This window comes from Lemur catta, chromosome 5 (assembly GCF_020740605.2).
Source record: "Lemur catta isolate mLemCat1 chromosome 5, mLemCat1.pri, whole genome shotgun sequence".
Lineage (NCBI taxonomy): Eukaryota > Metazoa > Chordata > Mammalia > Primates > Lemuridae > Lemur > Lemur catta.
Window position 1 is genome coordinate 13,368,097 of NC_059132.1, and position 22,484 is coordinate 13,390,580.

The following is a 22,484-nucleotide window of genomic DNA, read 5'->3' on the forward strand; positions in this document are numbered from 1 at the left end:
GAGACCAGACGGGGCTGTTGTTCTTCCTTAGGAAGTGGCCACTGGAAGCATTGTTTTTCCATGTTGTTTTAGCAAAGCCTTTTACTTGGTTTGGGTTTGAATCCCTCCCTTTGTGTGTGTGTGTGTCTCAAAGTATGACTGCAGTTCTGGGCTGGTATTTTCTATTTATTTAGTTTTAGTGTCAGCATTTTACTATACTTGGCCTCTCATTTCAGAATAACAGGGCTATTTACTGATACAAAGGAGAGGTGTTCAGATCATCTTTTTAAGATGCAAAGCTCAAAATAAACATCATATCTTTATTTGGAGATCTACATCCTTCCTCAAAGGAAGGCTTGTGAGTAAATCTGTATGAAGTATGAAACCCAAGCAAAGGTCTATTTTTAATGACTACTTTGCTTACATTTTAGATTGTGCAAATGCCTCAAATCATTGCTAATAGGAATTTGGACTTTTCTCGGTTTTGAGCAGAACCTAAGCAATAAATACTCCTATGCTTCCAGTAACATTAGAAACCAGAATGAAATCATATCTACCTGACTTCTGAGAAAAAAAAAACAAACCAGCAGCATGAAAAATACACAACAGAGATCAGTAAATGGGTTCAAATGAACATAGTAAGCAATTTTATGCCTTGGGGGAAAACACAGAGATAATAAATACAGATGACAAATATTTACAATAGAAGCAACAAATGGGACATCAGTAGGTGAACACATAAAACATTTACACTGAGGAAAATATAAAAGTGATGCCTTTCACACATCCAGTCCAGGAGCTGGAGAACAAATGAACTGCTGACTCAGCAGTGAGGAGAATGTTATTGCTTTAGCTTTTGAGTGATGTGAGTAAAACAGTCCATGCGCTGCAGTGGCCCCGGCAGGAGACAGCCTGGTTCCCATGGCAGAGCCTGACACGCAGGTCCTCCTCCCCCTGAGGCAGAGCTGGATTAAGTGCACCAGCTCCTCTGCTCGCTGCAGCCCCTGCTCTTGCTGGGTGTGTCTCCTGGCATGTTCCCTCCCCCCAGATGATTTTTTTCCAACATGGACCATGAAAGATTGGGGTTGAGTTTGGGGCATATGAATCCCAGCTGAGCTTTGGGTAAAGCTACTCCCTAGAACAAGTCATTTTGGAGCAGACACATTTAGCTTCTTGGTCTCTGGCCTGTTAAATAAAATCTTACTGGAGCAGAGCCAAGCCCTTTCGTTTATGTGTTGTCTATGGCTCCTTTTGTGCTACAATGGCAGAGTTGAGTAGTTTCGACAGAGACCTCATGGTCTGCCAAACTGAGAAGTACAGCGTTGACTGTCTGGTCCTTGACAGAAAGTGTGTGCCGACCCCTGCTATAGAAGGGCTGGCTAAGAACGTCCCTCCGCTCCTTACAATACGGCTCCTATTTGAGTACTGGCTTCGAGAAAGGACAAGCTTTAATTTGGTAGCCTATTAAGAAAAAAAAAAAAGGCCTATCTATGAGATGTTTTACGTAACCACAAGAAATCCACTGCTGACATTTTCCACGATAATCCTCTCCCTCCCTTCCTTGTATTTTAAGCGCTGTCTCTTCTCTTTGCCTTTCTTTTGTCCACTTTGACTCCTCGTTGCTAAATTTCCAATTAGGATCTGGGAAATCCTGTCCCTTAGAGATCTGCAGCAGTCTCCTCCATTTATGCAAAAGGTCAGCATTTCCTAATGGGAATTGCAAAGTAGTCTTCATTCTCTTCTCCCCTTTCCCATGCTCTAGCAGGGACAAATCGGGTTCCAACTGGGCCTCACAGGATCACCAGTAAGGTGCCTAATCCATCTTGGCTGGGAGTCAAGGTGAGATGACAGAGTTCTAAGGGAAATCTGTCAAATGTACTCTTCCTGTGTGCCTTTTCCCCTGGGTGGAAGATTTGCCCCAAGTGGGTATGGGCCCATGTTAGGAGGTCAGATGTACAGCCACATCGCTGTTGGATTCCTTTTTAAATAGGACTTAAAACAAAACAAAAAAACAAAAACCAACAAAATCAGCCCCAAAGCATGGGCTGGGTTTTTTTTTTTCTCCCTCTTTTGAGCTTGTTTTAATGACCCAGTTGCCTTGTTTGAAAGCCATTTATTTAGACGACAGATATGTAGATGTAACTGGATAAATAAAAACGTGAAATTGAGATTTGAAGCAGTGGTTAAAATATAAACTCATAGGGGCCACTGCCTTGGACAGTGTTCCCCAGACAGAACAATGGCTCAGAAGTTACACGTAGAAATTACACTCTTCCCTCCCCTCCGCCCCCCCCAGCAGCTCTGACTGCAAGGTCCCATGCAAGAAACCGAATTTCGGTTTGGCACCAAGCGCCCCCTCGGCCCCTTGCCTCCTCTCCATCCTGCTCCTGCATTCCCAGCTATAGTTTTACATTCACTCCCGCCCTGGAATCCAGCTGCCTTGACCTCCGCGGAGACAGCGCCAGGAGCTGCCGCACCAGAAGCTCCGGGTGGGGCCCAGCACCGACCGTGTGGCCTGGCGCAGGTGGGCCTGCCCCACCCTGCTCGCCTCCGCCACAGCAGAGCAGCCTGACACCCACTGGCTCCGTGGATGGAAAGAAGACAAGTCGCGAGGAGGACGTGGGGCCAGGCTCCCGCGGGCCCGAGTACTGGCAGAGTCCGCCAGGCACAGCTGAGACCTCCCTCGCTGCCCCAGAGTCTCCGCCTCACCTGTTCGTTCCGCTAACATACACCTTCATGAAGTCCACAAGCCCCACAAAATCCTGCGTGTGACATCCCCCCTCTTTAATGGTAAATGTTTTGGAATGTCCATAGATCAGAAAATGGACGGCGTGGAGGAAAGATTTCGTGGCCAGGCCTTTTGCATTTCACCTCCGGATATCAGAATACTCGGACTGTTCATCCTCCCACTCGCTGCTTCCAGAAGGTCCCTGGGCCCCGAGACCCCCGGCTCTGTCCCGGGCATGGGCGTTTGGGTGGCTCTTGCTACCTCCCTCGCCCTTGGCACCTCGGCCGGCCTCCCTGCTGCTGGGCTCCGGGAGGCGACGGCCCGCGTCCCCGTGGTGGGCCCTGGGGAGCCTGGCTCTGTCCGCCTGGAGCTGGCGCTGCGGCGGCGCCGTGGGGGGCCTGTGCAGGGCCGAGGTGCAGAAGCTCAGGATGGAGCACAGGCTTCCCCAGTTCTGCTCACACTGAGCCTGAACGCTGTGGGTGATGGCCTCCTTCACCTCCTCCCCACAGGTCAGCAGCAAGTTCACGAGGTCCACGTAGGGTCTAGAGAGTGAAAGCAAAGACACAGACATGCCGAGCATGGAACGAGTCCCGGATGGGCCCTGGAGGCCCTGGACAATGCCAGGAAGGAGAGGTACGGCTAGTGCTTGGTTTGGTTTTGGTTTGGTGAAAGATCTTTCTGGAATTGCTTCAAGCCTTTATTCTGTATTCTATGGCGTACTGGACCCAACCAGCATTTACTGGGCGGTCACTGTGTACCAGGCTCCACGCCAGGCACTGGGGAAGTTAGAGGCAGGGGAAGGCTCCCGCTCTCGCAGTAGTGGTAGAGACAGAGCCCGCCACAGGAAAAGTGCCAGTGACAAGTCACAGGTGCACACGATGAGAGCCTAGGGCTGGGACACTAACAGGAAGAACCTCTGGGAAAGGCAAGGACTCCAGGTAGGGCTTCTGCGTGATCAACAAAAGGAGGGCAAGACAGCGCTGGGCACGTTCAGGCTGCTCTAGCTAGGCGAGACGGGTCTTGGGGCCAGTGGGATGAATAAGACTTAGGCAAATAGTGCAGGGCCTTAAATCCCAAACTGAGGAGTCTTTTCGGTAGGGAAGGAGAAGCCATGGACGCTTAGGGCCTGGAGAAAGGCTCCCGAGTGGCCTGGGTGAGTCCCACATCGTCCTGTCGCATCTCTAAGTGAGGCACCCAAGAAGCCATTTTCCTCATGTCTGTGTTTGCCCCGGTTTAGGCTCATGATGAAGAAGGGCGTTTTTAGAAGTTACTGGATATACTTCCCTCTGTGTCTGGAGGAGTGTGAAACAGGTGAGGAGGGGTAGGAGGAAGACCCCCTCCCTGGGACGTCATTTCCCGCAGGGTGTTTCCCTGTCTTGGCAGTAGAGGCTGGGGGGTGGGAGTGGCCATTAAGCACCTTTTCCTTTCAGTCTGGGCTTCCCCAGAACTGGGGTGAAGGCTGGCAGTCAAGGGCCATGTGCTTGGATTGAGAGCCAGGTCTCTGGGAAACAAACAGGCTCAGTTCTGGAAGGCAGAGCCCTTCCGCTGCCTTGGGTTGTTCTTTAGGAAAACGGCTGGAGGAGTTTAGTCTAGGGTGTGGACAGGGTGTGCAGATGGCAGAGCAGCTGTGCCTGCTTTTTATATTTATGGGCCCATCTGGTAAGGGGCACCCCCAGCATGGGCTCTCATGGCCCTCTCCCTTGAGGCTTTTAGCCTTTTAAAATCCCCAAGGGGGCATGGAATGTTTCCTGTGGTTAACCAGCATTCCTAGGCAGTCCTTGAGGGCAAAGTTTCTGGATGTATCTGACCATGAGCATGGCGGCTCTGGGCCCTCACCTTGAGCAGGGAAGTCACTCTGCAATGCGAGATCCTTTATAACAAGGAGCAAACCCATTTTTCCTCTGTAAGTCTGGGCCGCCTGGGAGGCTCTGTTATAGTCTGTGCAATCTTTTCCTTGCAAGTTGGCAGTTGTTGCTATGCAGAGAGAGCGGATTGTGTTTTAAGACGTGTGAAGTAGTTTACTACCATTTTTATTAATTAGTCCTCCAGTTGTAATTGAGTGAACTGTCCTCACTTTGCGGATGTAAAAACTGAAAAGAGAGGGGAGAAGGTGGCTTTTGGAAGCTTCTGGGCTAGGAGGGTTTCAGGGCTGGGCTGAGAACAGAGAGGAGGAATGTTCTGGCTGATAGAGATCTAGCTGCTTTTTAGGGCCTACTCCTGCCTTTGGAGTCAGAGAGTCTGTGCAGGCTGATGGGCAAAGTGCTTAAGCCCTCCAAGGCCAGCCCCTGACAGTGCCGTGACACTGTCTCCTTGGGCTTCCCGGAGGCGGTCATGCCTGCGGCAACACAAGGGAAGTGCTCGGTGCATGTTTGTTTCCTTCCATCTTTTGAAAACTAGAAAGTGCCTCAGGGAGCTCAAGTTCACTGAGTGTATCTGCTAAAGCAACAGCAAGATTTTAGCACCTGACTGTACCTGCCACCCCTCTGGGGCTAGATGAGCACATTTTGGAGCTGTCTTTTCAGGATACTAAAAGGATGCTCTTGTTCAAGCTTCTTTCCCTAGAGTAAGGGGAGGGCTCTCTTGGGAATATACAGAATGCCTCTCCTGTGCCTCCTTCACTGGGGCCTTCCGTCTGCCATACGCGTTCTCGGAACCCCAAGGTCCGAGAAGGCTGCACAAGCCCACACTCTCCTCTGCCCTTGGCCCTCTCTCCCGAGGAGGAAGCTGTGAACCGCAGGGAGGGGTGTGTATGCCGAACCAAGTTAATCTAAGCCGTGTTCTGAGCTGGCAGGGTGACTTCTCAGGCTGCAAGCTCAGCCCGTGTCTAATGACAAAGCCCAGCTCGCTCAACTGGGTGTCAGCAAGGGTGAAGGATTTGAAAAAAATCCTTGGAGGGGGATGTGCTTGGAGGCTGCCAGCACCCAGTGACAGGGTGTTCGGAGGCCAAGGCAGGCTGGCCACAGCTAGGGGGAGGCAGGCAATATGGAGAGAGTGGGGCAGACAGCAAGAGGTGAGGGGAGCAGAAGGGACAGAACAGAGATCCTGAAAAAGCTGCTTTCACGGGGCCTGAGTGTTCAGGGCTGGATGAGGATTGGGTTGAAGAGCAGGAGTGCTGTAGCTCATGGAGAGGAACTGTGATTTCCTTAAAGCAAATTTGGGTCTCATTTTCTTGTTTGAGACCAATGCCACACATTCTGAAATGGATCTCTTGGTATTTATGGACTGGTAAGATCCTTTAGTCAGTTAATATGGTTTTAAAAATAAAAAAACCAAAAGACTCAGGCAATTCAGCTTGAAGTACAAGTTGACGTGTTGCATAGTTATGGCTTCAAAAGGGAAGGTGATGGGAGTTTTCGGGGGGCTGGAGTTAGGGGACACCCACTGCCTGGAGGTGCTGGCCAGCAGGAGGGAGGAGGACCTGCCTGTGACCACGGTGAATGTCCTTAAAAGAGGCCCAGGATTCTCGGTGGAGTGGGCCACCTGCACTTCCAGAGCAGGCTGGGACGGGAGCCACATGCTCATTCTAATGGTGTGAGGAGCCCTTTGGAAGTATGGGTCCCTTGGCTCCAAGGGCCATGTCGCCAAGAAGGAGATACCAGAAAGCTACTTTATCTTAAACTCAAGGTGGAGGAGGAGGAAAACTTTAAAACCTTCAGGTTTCCCAAGAAGATTTTTCTCCAAAAAGACAGCCTTCTAGTGCTCCAGGCAGGTATTACAGACTTATACACTAGGACCCCATCACCCATTCTCGAGGCCAAGAAACTATGTCTAATGGGTGACAGTGGATGAGGCACATGAACGTCACAGGGTCTCAGCCATGGGGCATTTGCCTCTTCCAGGGGCACTCGAAGGAAGAGGATTTCACAGCACTCTCCTTGTGTGATAGCGATACATTTGAGAAAAGGATAAAAATCCTGCCACATTTGGTGGCCAGTGAGCCCTTTGCAGGTCTAGTGGGGACAGGATAGGCCAGGAGCAGGGAGGTTTCAAGTCTACAGCTGGCTTCAATCATCTATATCAGCAATTCCAAAGCTGAAGGTAGGAACCAAACCTCAGCACAAGTTCTTTAACCTCTTAGCTTCACTTTCCTCCTCTGTTGAATGGGGATGGTGATTTCTATCTGGTAGCATCTTTGGGAAAGATAAATGAGATAGTCCCTGTAAAGCCCCGGCCAAGGGCGTGTAACATTAAAGAAAGAGCAATTATTGCTGCTGTTGTTATTGTTTTTTTACAGGTATTTGGAAGAATAAAAAATATTTTATGAGGAATTAGCATAACTCAAGGGAAATGCAATGTTATCTTGCTTTTGGCAAGAGCTGCCTGCAGAGTTTTACCATGAACCATATAATTCTAACACTGTTCCAGAGGTGTTGCAAGATACCTAGAACCTTATAACCACCTGGAAAGTGACAGGAGCTGGCTGTTGTGCTTCATGGTCTGGGTGGTGTTGGAGTGGTGGGGGGTAGCCTGTTTAGTGACATAGCTGGAAGAAGGTTGTGGCACAAGCTCAGAAGCAAGAGTTCATAAAGTTGTGGTTTGGCCCAGTGAGTCACTGTGGAAAGACCAAGGGTGCCATCAAGCTGGCAGTGACTTGTACTGGACTATTTAGCTGGTGGCTTTCTTTCTGCCCTGCCATTGTAATCTCCAGGGGCTACTGACTGTACCTCATGTTAGAAGAAATTATGTACCAACATGGTTTCCCATGCTGCAAAACTGAGGATCCTATACATATAGCTGGGATATGTTTTAAGGAATGAAGTTTTCCTGGGTTTATCATTGAATTTCAAGTCTTTGAGTAAGTTAGTTCACGTTTCCTTTGGCATAAAAGTATTCAGCTGATTAACGTTTTTGACATATGTTTTGTATTTTTTCTGGGAGGGCATTAAGATATTAGAGCAGGTGAACTGGACCTTCTAAGGGAAAGGAAAGCTTATGGAGGCAGGAAAAACATCGAATGCTCTCAGTTTTTGGCATTTAAGTGTAGGTTCTGGAGCCAGACTGCGTGGGTCCCAAGCCTGGCTTTGCCTGTCGCTAGCTGTGTGCCCCTCACCTCGGTGAATCTCGGCCTTCTGGTGCGGGGAATGGAGAGGTCTAGGCCCCTAGCTCAGAGGCTGTTGTGAGGATTCAGTGAAAAGTTCACAAGAACCATTTAACCCCAGGACTGGCACTTAGTAAATGTTCAACAAATGTTCTCAGCTACTGCTGTCTGTAAGGGCACCTACACTGCTACTCGGAATATTCAGAGAACCCTTGGGTTCCTGGCCAAGGAAAAGACGACAGTCTTTCTGAATCTACACACTTCATGCTTAGTAAAAAAAAAAAAAAAATTCCCATTTCTATTGCTTGTGATTTTGAAACTGATGATGGAAATCTCTTTTCCTTTTCCTGAAAGCCAGCAGGAAAGGGGCCTCCTTGGGGAGTCAGGGTGGTTTTCTGAGGTAAACCGCAACCTTCTCGCTTTGACAGGAGTTCAGCCTCCAAAACTGCACGAAGGCTGTTCCCACCCCACCGCCGTCCTCGCGGGGACAGCCCTTCCTTGCCAGCCCCGCGGGGCGGTACTCACTCGTGCAGCAGCAGGTCCTTGAAATGGATCATCTCCACGATCACGCGGGTGTTCTCCTGGGCGGCGGCACACAGGTCGTGTTTGAGGTAGCACTCCCGCTGCAGCTGGGACACCATCTCCTTGATGGCCGGGCACTTCCGGCTTATGCAGCCGAACCTGTGCCTCAGAGCGTGAGCCTTACACTTCAAGGCATCTTTGATGAATGACTTGCCCTGAGAACAGAGAGGACGGGGGAGACAGGAGCAGAAAACAGTAGTCCTTGTTACTCGCTTGGACATTTACTATTCCTGGGCTTACCTAGGACTTTTCTGACGACTGAATACTGAGACCTCCCCCACCCAAGACAGATGTCCTCCCCGGTGATGGGCAATGCTGCATCAGGAGGCATGTCCAGAGTGACACGACACCTCCTACATTTGGTCACGTGAGATTTCAGTCCACGGACTCACACATCTCCCCCCTTCCTCCCCAGCTACTCATTCAGTTTTCCCTCCAACTGGGGCTTCCATGGCTCAGTGTTGGCTGTTGGGTGGCAACTTTTCTGGAACACAAGGGGAATTTGGCCAGACACGAGTCCATAACTCCTTTGTGGTTCTCGGCAAGCATTCTTCCCAAGTGGAAGATGCCCGTTTGTCCAAATCTCACACTTTTCCTTTTTCCTTCCATTCCAGGAGTGGCACCAAGATCGGTTGCTAACTGTGCATCCCCTTTCTGCCTCAGTGTCTCCCACCGCCCCAAATTCAAACCCTTGTCTGCCCCTATCCTTCAAGGAGGAGCATTCTCTTCCTTTTTGAAAACGATTCTACTCCTTTAAACTGTGAGGATTACTGCCTCTAAAAGGCCCGCCTGGCACATTGCCTGGCAGCATCTGGAGTCTGAACTGCCCAACGGACAGCCCCTCCCCCACGCTCCCTGCGTCTCGGTGGCTCAGGCAGCCAGGCATACATCTGGCCTGCAGCTCTCTTTCCTGGCAACCCCATTAGATTGCGCTGATCCCAGAAAGGAGACAGCTGTTGGGGGTGTGAAGGCGAGCTGGGTGTTAGCTCCCTTATCAGCCTCCCATGGTGGCCGAGAGGCACTGTGGGATGCCTACCCAGGGCTCCCGGCACCCTCCATTACTATAGAAACAAGCTGTCGTTGGAGAGGTCACCCCTCTGCTTTTAGACAGGCCCGGAAGTCACTGAGTTGAGAAAGTAAATGGGTTTAGGTTGGAAGCAGAAAGCCAGCCGGCACACTTATTTTGGTTCTCTCTTCAGAAGCAAGCGAAATGTCCACAGATCGTGTCTGATCTCTGAAAAGCCATGTGGCCCAACCACCCTCCCTGTGGCCCCCTCTCCTTGGACTTCTCAGCGAGAGCCAAACGGAGTGGAGGGGAGGGTGTGCCAGTTTATTAAAGTAGTTATGTGCTGAGAATCAACTTGAAAGGGATGCCTCTAACTTGAGAACATATTCCTGTTGGTTGAGGAAAAAATGAAGATTAATTTATGCGAGGGCTGCAGCAATCTGTTCTTGGTATTCTTCCCTGACATCCTGTGGGATTGCCCTTAAATACACATCTTTCCTCCGGATTTCCTATTACGTTTCCTAATTCCAGTTAATCCAGAAGTGATGCTTTATAAGGGAGCCTTGAGGAGTTCAAAGTTCTACTTCTTTCCTTCCCTGGTTTCTGTTTCCCCTCCTGCCACCTCACATCCTCTGCAGTCTAGGCTGCCGGCCTTGCGTCCCCTTCTGTTCCCAGGCATTGCTTTGTCAGGCTCACTACAGGATGTCAGAGGATGGTGACGGGTGATCTTCATAAATTACACCTACACTGTTGGCGTCCTCCAAATGTTGTTGTTGCTCTCCAATGAAATGAGAGAGGAAGTTTATGAGATATAACAACAGGGTGTTTCAGCAGGGTATATAGGGGCCAGGGAGAAAATGCAGAAGGTGAGCCTAATGCCACATGCCATCTAAAAATGTATGTAGGTTGTCGGCACTGGAGCCATAAGGTCACTTGTTGTGTTCTTGCCCTGCCCTGAGCAGCAACTTGGTGTTGCCCGTGGGACCCTGGCACCACTGAAGTGGGTCAGGCCCTGACTATATTTATTATATAGAGCAAAAGAAAAGTGTGGAATTGCGGGACTCATTCGGGGTTTTGACTTTTCAGCTTGAGAGAGAAGGGTCTGCTACACAGGAGGAATAAAAATCTGCTCTCTGGGAGGCCCTGCATTTTTCAGGTTGCCTGTGCATGCACACACGTGTGTGCACACATACGTACGATTATTAATTACTACAAATTTTGTGTCTCATTTGGTCTTCCCTATTAGGTGAAAATGGCTTTTGCAATGTATAATTGGGGCCCCTGCCCTGCCCTCCACTGTTCTTATGCAATGGGCTTTGGGGACTGGGTTCTGGGTGGCCAGATGCGGTGTGTCTCCTTACCAGGTGTTTATCATTTATTATGACATTGGTCTCCAGTCCACTCTGCCTGTGTAGACACAGCTTAAGAGTGTAGAAGGATTTAGCCTACATGACAGTTCCAGTGCTCTCTGAACATGAATGCAGTGGGGAGATACCGGCATCTCACCATACACCTAGAATGTTTCTTGCAAGCACTAAAACATTACAACACAAAGAACAGCTCAGGCAATCTGTTAACAAGGCTTTCCAGTGATTCAATATTTCAATCATGCTATGCTCACCCAAAACATTCTTCATGCTCTATCTAGGTGATTTTTACCTGGGCATCAAATTTTCCAGCGTTGTGCAGAAAAGTCATGCAAATCCCATGTAAGCCCCGAATCTCACAAGAGTTGTTCTCGAAACATTCAAATACGCCACACCCCACATCGCCAGCGTTGACCAAACAGTGCTGGATCTCCGCTAAAAGGAAAATTACATACAAATATATACAAAACTCTAACCCATGCTGAAGAATGCAGAGAGGTCATTTGAAGCAAAAGTTAGTAATAACTAAAAGAAAATTTAAAAAAAAAGGTTAGTAATGAGTATTTCAGGACCTAAAAATGCCTGGGAAACAAAATTTCATCATTTAATCTACCCATAAAAAATATCTATATTTGTAAATATTTGTAAAAATTAGCCAAAAAATTTACAAAAATCACAACCAGATGTTAGGTCAGAGCATTCCTTCTTTTCATCCTTTCCATTTTATTGAAGTATTTGTGGCAATACTTAGTTTGAGAGCAGAAAATATTTCGGCTTTTTGAACCCACAGACAAAAATAAGATTTTATGTACTTCATCAATGAAGTACCCTCTCTACTTGGATCTGTAGAAGAGGCTGCTATTAAGTCACAGCCATTTCCTTCCTGACCCCCAAATGGCAGTGTCCAAAAAGCAGTTTCAATTCAGCTTTATGATTCAACACCTAAAAATCAAAACAAAATTCCTATTAAGGCAGCGCCTCCAAACCATCCGCATTAAAATACCAGGGTAGGGAAGCTGCGGTTTGCCAGCAGGCTTGCAAGCAGGCTCCGGAGTCTAGTCGGAAGGGGGCTCGCCTTCAGAAACGTGACCATCCGCAGTTAGAGGCTCCTTTTAGTTAGGGATCCAGTGTGAGATGTCACTTAATCCCCTAAAATTCCCGCGGCCCGGGAGCTTGCTGCCCTTCGTCGCAGAATGTGGCCCTAATTCGTCTCTCTGAAAGGACAGACTGAGCGAGTTAACTGTCAGGCTGCCGCGTGCAAAGCCTCTCTTTCCCCCCTCCCCCCTCCCCAAGTCTCTGATTTAAACCAACCACAAAATTACATCAGAAAAGTATATTTTGGAAGAAGGGCGGGGTCGGAGCAGATAATCTGCATTCAGATTAAATCTAGCGAGAGAATGAGGGGCGTGCATTGTTGAGGGTCACCAACTACCGAGAATCACGTTCAGTTCTCTAAGAAACCGCTAGAGAGGGGGAAGGGTGGGCGAGGGTCCTAGGGTGTGGGGGACGCCGGCCCGGGGTGCTGGCCCGGGTGTGTGGAAGCGAGAGGCTCTGCACGACCCCACGCGCGGCCCGGGCGCTCCGTGAGGACCGCGACTCACTCACTCAGGGCGTCCCTAATGGGCACTCGTGCATTCCTGCTCGTGCGGTGAGCGCACGCACGCCGCCGCCGCGTTTGCACGGCCCCCAACATACCGGGGGGTGGGGCGCGGAGCGGAGGAGCTGTAGGCAGATTTTCTTTCTCTCCCCCAAAGCTGGGAAAAGGGCCAGCCCCGTGCCCTGCACGCCTGGCTCTGCTCTGCAGCTTGTCCGTGAGCCAAGAGCCGGTCGAGCAGAGGCGGCGCACGGTTCGGGTCGTGCCACCATTTCTTCGCTTGCCGACCTGGCCAGGAGCAGGGGATGGCGGCAGCACCGCGGAGGTACGCTTTGCGCCGCCCCCACCCTCCCTTCCGAAAGCAGTGCCCCGGGGGAAAGTTCGCCATGCAATTTGTCTGACCCGTAAAGTTCTGGGATGTTGGGCATCTTTTGAGGAGGGGGAGAAGCGGTCCTGCCGAGGCCGGCCGGCTGGGAAGGGAAGTTCTCCGGGTGCAGGGCGCAGCCCATCTTCGGGGACCCTTAGTGCCTCCCGCGGGCCGCCGGGGATGAAGTGCGCTTTGCACCGGACCCAGGACTCGCGGGCGGGGGTTGGCGCTGGCAGCGTCAGGCGCTGCTTCATTTCCCCTCGACCCTGGGGAGGACAGCAACAAGTCCTGCCACAGCCATTTCATCACCCTGCTAGCACGTGCAGATTCCGGGGGCTCGGAACCCGGCGCGGACCTCGCCTAGCCTTGCGCTTCCCTTTGCACGTCCCGCGCCACACCAAGAGTTTGCGTGGCCCGGGGTGGGCGTCCGGCGCTGGGCGAAATGCCCGGGGTGCGCTGCGTGGCTGCACGGTATCCTCTCCCAGCAGCTCCCGGCCACGGGGGCGCACGCACTTACCTGTGTTCTGCAGGGATAGGCGACCTTTCTGCTGGGAGCCCCTGTCTTGGGGACCCTCGGGAGGGTTGGTGGCGTCGGTCCCTCGCGCCGGGTCGAAGGTGGCCAACACCAAAGCCAGGGTCACGAACTGGCCCAGCCGCTCGGCACACATGGTTCTTGCTATAAACCTCCTGCCGGGAGACCTGGATTCTTTGTGCTCCCCTCCTCCTCCTCCTCCTCCTCCTCTTCCTCCTCCGCCGCTTCCCCTCCTCCTCCCACTCTTCCTCCTAGCTTGTCTTTTCCCTCTTCCTCGCGGCCGCGACTCCGATAGAGGTTACCCAGCGCCCTCCCGTAGCTCTCCAGAGAGCATGTGACCAGGCCGTTAGCAGCGCCGCGAATGCCCGGCAATGGCAGGGATGGTGCCTCAAATATCCCTGGAAGCTCTGGTGTCACTTGAATGAAGGAGTCGAGCAGGTGTTGTCCCGGCGGCTGGACCAATCCGAGACCCCGGCCCGTTTGACAACACGGCCGGGAGGCGGGGCCTGCGCCCAACTACTACGAGAGGAAGCCGAGCGCCGCTGGGAGCGCCCGACAAAGTTGCCGACCTGGCGGCCGCCGGGCGTTCGCGTGCGTGTGTGAGTGCGAGCGCGGCCCGAGATACGCGCGCGTGTGCGGGGGCTCCCGGGCAATGGCCGCACGGACTTCAGCACATATTACAGAAGCTAGTTACAGCTAAAGCAGGGCAAGAGGGGCGTACTGCTCTGGGACAGCGTCCTCCGGGTCCTTGGCTCGCATCACACTGCATCGGGCTGGGAAAGTTTCTTTCCACCATTTGGAATTTAGTGAGATTCCCCGAGGCCTTGATTGGAGCAGTTTCCTGGGCACAGAGATGCTGTGGGCCAACAGCACGTATGGGAATTCCTAGCGTTGTGACACTTTACATTAAAAAAAATAATAAAGCACTATTGAAGATAGGAGCAGAAGCACTAGATACAGTATTTGGCCTGAGAAACGGCCCTTTCTGCTTTGGTGGGCCGTGCAACACCTGGGGTGTCGTTTCTTGTCCCCCCACTCCAACCTAGACGGATTCCAGGCTGGGCTGCAGGGATCCAGGTGACAGTCAGACTTGCATCATTTCCAGGAGGGTGGCAGGGAGGCCCAGGCAGCCCTGAGTCAGCCTGCCGCGGAGCATCGCGTGCCCCGGAGGCCAGAGCTTGAAAGGCAACTTCGCGTCTCCAAACACACTCTTGCATTTTCCCAAAGCGCTACTTGCCGCCCCGCTCCAGGTTCCTTTTACTCTACAGTCATCAGATGGAAGTGGTGCAAACAAAAACAAAAAAGAGAAAAAGAAAAAAAAAGGGGGGAGGGGAATTCTCTCCATCTTTTCTCCATTCTTGTTCGACCCCCTCCCCAAGCACGGCCAGGGTTGGACTGCCCCCAGCTGCTTTCTCCCCCGGCCTGCAGAAACTAGGAGAAAGTTGGGCGCCGCTTGGAGCGCCTCTTCCCCTGCTGTGTGTGTACGTGTGCACGCTCACGTCTCCCCCGCGCCAGCCCGGGGACAGGAACTGCTCCCAGCCTTGTCAACCCGACGGCGCAGCTCGGTGGTCTCGCAGGGCTGGGGGGAGGGCGGGGACGCGAGCGCAGCCACCAGTGCCCGGGGCATGCAGCCGGTGTTGGCTCGCCCTCGCCCCTCCCCCAAGTCCCCACCCTCCTCCTGGAGAACAGGTGAGCCCAGGTACCAGCTCTCAACCCCCCCGCCCCCGCCCCGCTCCCGCCCGCGCCCTCTGCGGTAATGTACCCGGGAAGTTTCATCACCCACTGCCCGCGGCAACGCGGCCCCGGGTCTCCGCAGCGGGGCGCACTGCCGGCCGGGTTGGGGCCGCCATGTGACACGGCTGGGGGAGGGGGTGCGGAGACACGCTGCAGGTCATCCTTTGGCCGCCGCTGCTCAGCTCCTGCAGCTTCCCTGCCTCGGGTCCCGGGCGCCACTCGGGCGTGGGGAAGGCGGAGGTGGGCGGTCAGGGTGACCGCCGCTGGCCGCAGCTGTCCGGCTTGTCGAGCTGTCCTGAGTCAGGAGGAAGGAGAAGAGGGCTTGGGGAGCGCACCTTCGGAGTCGGCTTTCCTTGGGCTGGAGCGTCAGGGAGGTGCCCCACGATCCTTGCCCGACTTTCAGAACCCCAATAAATGGTCACTTAGAAAGTCTGAGTCTGCATCGGCGGTGAGAAACTGACGGCTCCTGTCGTGTTTCCAATAGCCATTCCTCCCCGCAGCTTCAGATCTTTGGTGGAGGGAGTTGGGGGGTACAAGTACATTAACATGGAAGGTTCACTTTGCCCACCTAGCTTCCCTTTGCATAGTTAACTTAGCTTCCTTTATTAGTTTATGAAAATTCACCTCCTGTAGATCCTTAAAAACAAAACAAAACAAACAACAGCAGCTTTCTGGGCTCTCCTAACTAACTCCTAAAGGCCCTGAGTTTTCTGGAGCTCAGTGGCTATTTGGCCCCAGTATTGCTTATAGATATAGCTGGGTAGACTTTCTTTCCTTTTGTGTAGAACATGAGCAATATTGACATTAAGAAGGTATCTGGTCACCTGTTTTTTTTTTTTTGTTGTTGTTGTTGTTTTGAGAAACAAATAGGAGAGAGCTCCAGGGGGTGGGAACAAGCCCACCTTTGGTAGATGCAGACTTTGAGGGCATGTGGAACAGCAGCCAGGCAGAGGGGGGCCTCCTGGTTCTTGCCTCCCCACTGCTTTTGGCTAGCCCTGTCTTTTGCTACTGTGGTGCCTTCGGGCTGCCCTCAGAGGACTTACATGATTAAAAAGTTCATCATGAGGCCATTTGCTCCAGCCTTACAAGAGATATTCCTAGTTCCCATCTGAGCCAACTGTCCCTTTAGAACTGAAAGAACACGCAGTAGCTAAAATCTGAGATGTTGTAAGCGTAGGCACTAGTTCTTAAAGGTTTATCTCTGGGCCACTTGGCCAAGGCTGGGCGTCCTGGTCAGTTTCCCCAGGGCTGTGAGGATTCTCCGGCAGTATCACTGGGCAGTTTGCTGGGACTACCAGTCTAGGCCACAGGCCCTGGGTAGAAGTGGGCATGGGGGCTCAGACTGGTGACTGTGTTGTGATCCTCCCTCCTGCAGATTCCCTTAGCTCTGTAACTTAGGCCTGGTTTGGCAGACTGGCTGGTGAAAGCGGGGGTGGAAGAACAGTAATAATAATTATGATTACTATTATAGAGCTAACATGAATTGAGAACAGTACCATACCACACATCAAGCTCACAGCTTTGGTGTTCCCCTGGACCAGAGGTGAGAATTGAGACTTAGGTGGTCTCTTGGAAAGATCAGCAAGTGCTGCCCTGAGATTCAGCAGAGTCCAGCTGCAGCTGTGGAGAGGCAGGCGTGGCCTGCCTTGTGGCATCCAGAGGCTTCCGTGGCTGATGCATGGGGCCCACGTTTTCCTCCCTAAATCCACATCACCAGTTACATGTGATCAACACTTAGTGGCAGGTTGTAGTACCCCCTTCCCCAAAGATGGGGGAGGATGCTGACAAGTACGAGCAAGGGCAAGAGAGTGAGCATGGCAGGTCTCAGGACCAGCAGGGGTAGATGCGTGGAGGGGATGGGGGGGTGGTTTGCATCAGGAGCAGAGGTGGCCCAGTTGGGTGTGAAAGTGGGAGAGATCGGCCAGGGCATGTTGTCAAGGCTGGGCCATGGTGACAGATCTGTGCTCATTCATCCTGACAGTATTGAAGGGTGAGACTGCAGGATGCTCCTAGACTAGATTCTCTTTAGGAATTAGGAAGAGCTCGGGAGCTTGTCTGTGCTGCCATTGCGGAGGAGAGGAGTGGGAAGGAATTAGTTGGCATCTTCAGTAAGTTGCAGTGCCCAGCAGGACAGAGGTGTTCTTGCTCAGGTGAGGGCAGGTGTGGCCTTAGAGGACTGGCACAGTTTTTGGGTGCTGAGGCACTGAGGGTGTACACTGACACATGCTGTCCAGTCCAGGCGTTCTGTGAGTCCCGGAGCCTGAGAGAACATGGCTTACACGTGGGGAGCTCCGCCCACTGCATGGCCGCCCCCTTGGAGCAGACTGTCTGGGCTCATGGCGCCACCTTATGGTTAGAGAGGGAACTGCCCGACCCTTTCCTTAGCTCTACCTACCTCAAGGGCCTGGGGCACTGCTAACATTGGGGCTCCTCCCTTCTCCCCGATTTCCTTACCTTTTACTTAGCAAATGCTTTAATCCCCCCATCAAGGAAATCTCCAACTTTTTGTTTTCTCTCTTCCTCCCCGATTCTTTGCTGTCTTCCTTTGTGAGCCTCAAATCTACCCTAATCATGGCTCCTGTGCCTCATGCCTCTATGAAGGAAAATGAAAAAAGGTATCAAGGTGAAACTGGACAGGCAAAATAACAAACTGCTGCTGTCGAGCCTCCCAAATTCTTGGGGGCAGAGGTCTCTCCCTAAAAAGTCTTCATCTTTCCTCTTCTTTCCTTCCATTAAATCGGTTGTTTCATTAAGTACAATTCAGGATAGAGGAGACTATGTCTCCAATATTTGAGTTTGTTTATTAGTACTACAACCAAATTGCTTTATACTAACTTATATTGTAAAAGTGCAGTGTTTCAACAACGTTATGAGTTAAGAGGGATTTTGTGGGGCTGGCCTGGCAATCTATCATGTATAATATTGTTTATTGGGGGAAAATATATTCTGAGTTCCCCAAAGTACCAACTCTCAAAGTGTTGGAACACAACACTTTTGTGAATTAGGCATTTCCTTTATGTCGTAGATCAATAGACAGTTCATGGATTGACTGGAAATATAAAAGATAATAAAGAATTTTTAGAAACCCAAGAGAATAGGAACACTGTATCCTTCACAATAAATCCATTTACTGGAAAGAATATAAAGCAGTAAACATGGGGCACCTGATTATGGTCTGAGTTTTATTAGTGCCTTGCTAGGAAGTCTGAATAGTATCCCAGAAGCCCTCCCTGTTTTCCTTGGGTCATAATTTTTGCTTCCTCATTGTGTGCTGAGACAAACTCCAGGAGAAGATATCCCAGGGCAGGGGGGTCCTGGCTCCCATGGAGAGGGCCGGCATCATGGTATTGGAATACTGTAGAGCTCTCCCTGGCTGGGTTTCAACTTTGATCTGAGAACTGTTGGGTTTTCAGTGGGTGAAGGAAGAGTCTTTTTATGGGGCAGTTTTCCAGTGAACCAGATTTTGAAAGTCTTCAGGAAATGAACAAATCTGTTAATGTGATTTAACCTTCAGTCTGCCATGAGGCCCCCATTGGACCTCATTTTAGATTTTGAGGGTTTATTTTCCCTAAGCAGTTCTAACTATTTGTAAGAATTGATATTTCATGACTGTTGTTTGTTTTTAGAAGTCTTCCAAAGATCAAAGAGAACTTTTACTTTTTAACAAAAATAGAATGAAACTCATTCTGTCATGAAGTTATCATATAAGACCATTGGAACCATTTATAAATCTACAATACATCATAAGATCTTAAATAATATTAATTTTCTTATATTTTAAACATCTTCCATTTTATTATCCTATAAATTCTTTCATCATTACTTGTCAATTATTGCCAATTATGGTAAAAAAAACACTAAAATAATAAGAAAATGGAAGAATGACAGAATCACCTAGAAGGATGATGCAACAGTGAAACAAATCATCATTCAGTTTTTTTATTACATTGCCCGAAATGTTACATCATCTCTCAAGAAAGCATAAAGGAAGACAGAGGACATCATCTTTGTAGCCTTATTATTGCTTTCATGAATACAGTTGTGAATAAAGAATTTTTCATTTTTCTGCACAAAATGGTAAAAGAAGAAAATTGACAGAAGAAAACATTTACAATTATTAGACAAATCAGAAGACGAATGCAAAGAGACAGCAGCATCATAGATGCCAATGGTAGTGGCGACACAGGTTGTACTGTATAAGCAACGTCTTTGACGAGTCGTACATGACAATAATCTAGATGAATTTTCTCAAATTTAAGGATCTAAGAGTAAACAATATATTTCTGAGGGCAAAAAGAAAATATTATATTCTCATCCAGTTAGTGATTCAACAGGAATGATTTCATCATTCAATGTTTGCAACATGAACCTGGACCATCCTGTTTTCGCTGAAAGAATGGGGGCCAATGTTCTTTTCCTTTTTGTGATGTTTGCTTACCAAAATTTACTTGATACGGTTTGAAGTGGACAAATGATGAAGTCAGAACAAAGGTGATTACAAAGGTGATCTAAAAGAAATAGGTGATATACGCACAAAAGAAAAATAATCATTGGATTAATCATTCTAATTGGTGTTTATAAGTTTAAAAATAAAAATCCCCTCCAGTTGTGGAGAAAAGAAGATGACCAACTTCTCCCGTACAAAACTATGAGCTGTCAAAGTTTTCAAAAGTAATACGTTGTATAACGCAAGTGTAAGGAGAACCGGAAGTAATGATGAACTAGCACTTGTCAGAGATTTACTTGCAACCTTGGTGCGTATGAGGTGGGTCTATCCCAGGTTTGCTCATGACAGCTGGGGAGCAGCCAGTCACATTCAGAGCATGTTGCTCATTTTGGGTTTATATACATTCAAAACCAGGAATATGTGCAGTGAAAATTTGCTGTTATTAAATTCTCTAATAAAGTTTTTTCAAACTGTCCCTCTAGTCCTACTTCCGTACATTATTCATAAAAATAAAAAGGATCCATTGGACCCCGATGGTGAAGGATGATGACAACTTTTTCCTGCTACATTGGGGGTTAAGGTTATAGAGGTGAAATATTAAAACAAAAATGAGTAAACTCCTTCAGCAGGTGGCAGTCACTGAAGAGGTCTCCTTCCAGTCCCAGCCCTCTCCCACATGTGCCCACTATCTATTGAGAATTATTTTAAAGACAGGTGGTTTGAATGTGAGACATGGTCACATAGCCTCTGTTTACTCTCCCCTTTAGTGTAACTCAGTGCTTCTCAAACTCCAGGGGGGGACAAGAAGTACCATACATCACACGGATTTCACATCTTGATGGGTGGTTTACAGGATTTACTGGAATGCGGTGGCCCATCACAGCTCACTGCAGCCTTGAACTCCTGGGCTCAAGTTATCCTCCTGCCTCAGCCTCCTGAGTAGCTGGGACTACAGGTGCACACCACCGAGCTCTGCTTAAAGCTGGGTGATTTAGTGTGGCTGGGAAAGACAGTGTTGGGGGAGGAGACGACTCATGGTTGGGACGTTGACTGGGCTTAAACCCCAGAGCCTGGTGTGTCTGCCCGCACCTGCACGTAACAGAAATCCAAACACAAAAGTCTTGAACAATAAAGGAAAGTACATCATTCCCCCGTTCCAGGAAGTCCTGAGGATGTAGGTACAGCAGATGTGTTGGAGGGGGAAACCCCCCAGGCAGGGATCCACTGAGAAGTCAGGTGGCAAGTTGAAGATGGGAAGGAAGCTTGTGGGGACAAACTGGCAAGATACCCGAGTTTTGCACATTAAGGGGAGCCTGTCTTCACCTGCCTCTTCCTCCCCTCTCGTAACACCTTTTCCACCCCACACCTTTACCACCCACAGTCTCCACAAATGCTGTCACTTGGTTGCTCCAGCAACGCCCCCCCCCCCCCCGCCAGGAATCATCTTTGATATTCTCCTTTCCTTCCTGCCTCTTCGTGAAACTCATCACCAACTCTTGTTGTTTCTGACTCCAAAATATGCGCTGATTCCGTTTCCCCTCTCCATTCCCACGCTCCAAGCCTCAGTCTTCCCAGTCCTGAACTGTTGCAGAGTTCGCCAGCTGGCCTCCTGCCTCCACGTTTGCCCACCAGCATGCCCTCCAATCCAGAGTCTCTGCCCTGTTCATAGCTAGATTGATTAAGAACCAAAAACCAAAAACCAAAAAAAAAAAAAAAAAACCACCCCAAATTAAAAAAAACAAACAAACCCCAAACCAAATCATACCACTCACTTGCGTATAATTCCAGAGGCCTTCTTAGAATAAAATCCACTCTCCCGTCCACGTGGAAGGCCCTGCGAGATCTGGCCCTGCTAGTGAGGCAGGCCTCATGGAAACCACTCTCATTCGCTCGTTCCCTTCCGGTGCCTTTTTCCTACACTGCAGTTCAGCCAAGCTCTTTCCTGCCTTCCGGCCTTCATGCAGGCTTTTCCTGCAAAATCAGGGGCCTTTCTCCATTATTACCTTGTTTATTTATTTGTTTTAATTGTTTATTGTCTGTCTTATTCCTTCTTCTACCTAAAATGAATTATGAGCTCCCTGATGGAGAGGACATTGCCTGCCACGTCCAACGTCCAATCCTCAGCACCCACTACTGTCCCTGGCACAGGGCAGATTAAGAGTGTGTGTGTTTGTGTGTGTATCAGATGTTGGATGACAAAGCACCTCCTAGTTTCAGCTGCAGAACTGGGACTTACAGAGGGGCAGTCCCGTTTGGAGAAGAAGGTGTTGACTGTAGAGGGTTAGCGGCCATCCAGATGGGCTGTCCAGTGGACAATTCTGTAGGCATCGTCCCACCTCTTGTAGCTTTTCCTGCTTTTTAGACATTTCCTGTTTAGACCTCTCTGCAACCTAAAATTATTATTCCCATTTTACAGATGAAAACCTCAAGCTCAGAGATTCTTGTCTGAGACTCATACAGCTGGAAGGCTCTAAGTCCAGGTTTGAACCTGAGTTTTCAAATCCCCAGATCTTTGTCTTTTATTACAGTTCCAGAAGTCATAACCCATTTCTCCATCTTTACCAGTGAACAATAAGGATTACAGATCACGTCGCAAAACACTTTCATTTTGTTGGTGATCAAAGTGAGCTTAGTTAATATATATATAAACTAAGCCGTATATATGTATATAAAAATTTATTTCTTCCTATGATCTTAAAACATTGAGAAAGGCAGAAGAACTAGGGAGAGAGAAAAGTATAACTACAAGAAAGGCCTCAGAGGAAACAAATGGAAAGGAACAAAGGTAAGATTATAATCTAAAAGAAAGCCAAAGAACATGTTTAGAGTCTTTTTGCTTTTTGGCAAGGCTACCAACAAAAAGAAGTGGGTAACGATATAAATTAGGTACATAAAACTAAGGCAAGAAGGCTGATAATTGATGAAGAAAAAGAACAAAAGAGGAGGAAACAGCTCCCTGGGGAAGGCAGAAGAACAGGGCGCTGGACAGCGGCCCGGTGTCATTCACCATATGACATGCAGGGGAGGCCCAGCGTGCTGTGAGTGTTTAGGGGAGACGGAAAAGAGGGAGGCGTTGGGCTTTTGGCCTCAGTTTGCTGATGGCAGCCACT

At 49.7% G+C, this 22,484-nt stretch overlaps 1 protein-coding gene across 1 annotated transcript; it reads right to left on the reverse strand.

The window, feature by feature from the left end:
• Positions 1-599: 599 nt before the first annotated feature.
• Positions 600-14,634, reverse strand: STC2 (stanniocalcin 2). Its single transcript, XM_045551172.1, has 4 exons — positions 13,179-14,634; positions 10,993-11,135; positions 8,271-8,482; positions 600-3,249 (listed from the first exon to the last, which is right to left on the reverse strand). Exons 1-4 carry the CDS (start codon positions 13,327-13,329, stop codon positions 2,847-2,849), a joined length of 909 nt encoding a protein of 302 aa, XP_045407128.1. The 5' UTR covers positions 13,330-14,634; the 3' UTR covers positions 600-2,846.
• Positions 14,635-22,484: the final 7,850 nt, after the last annotated feature.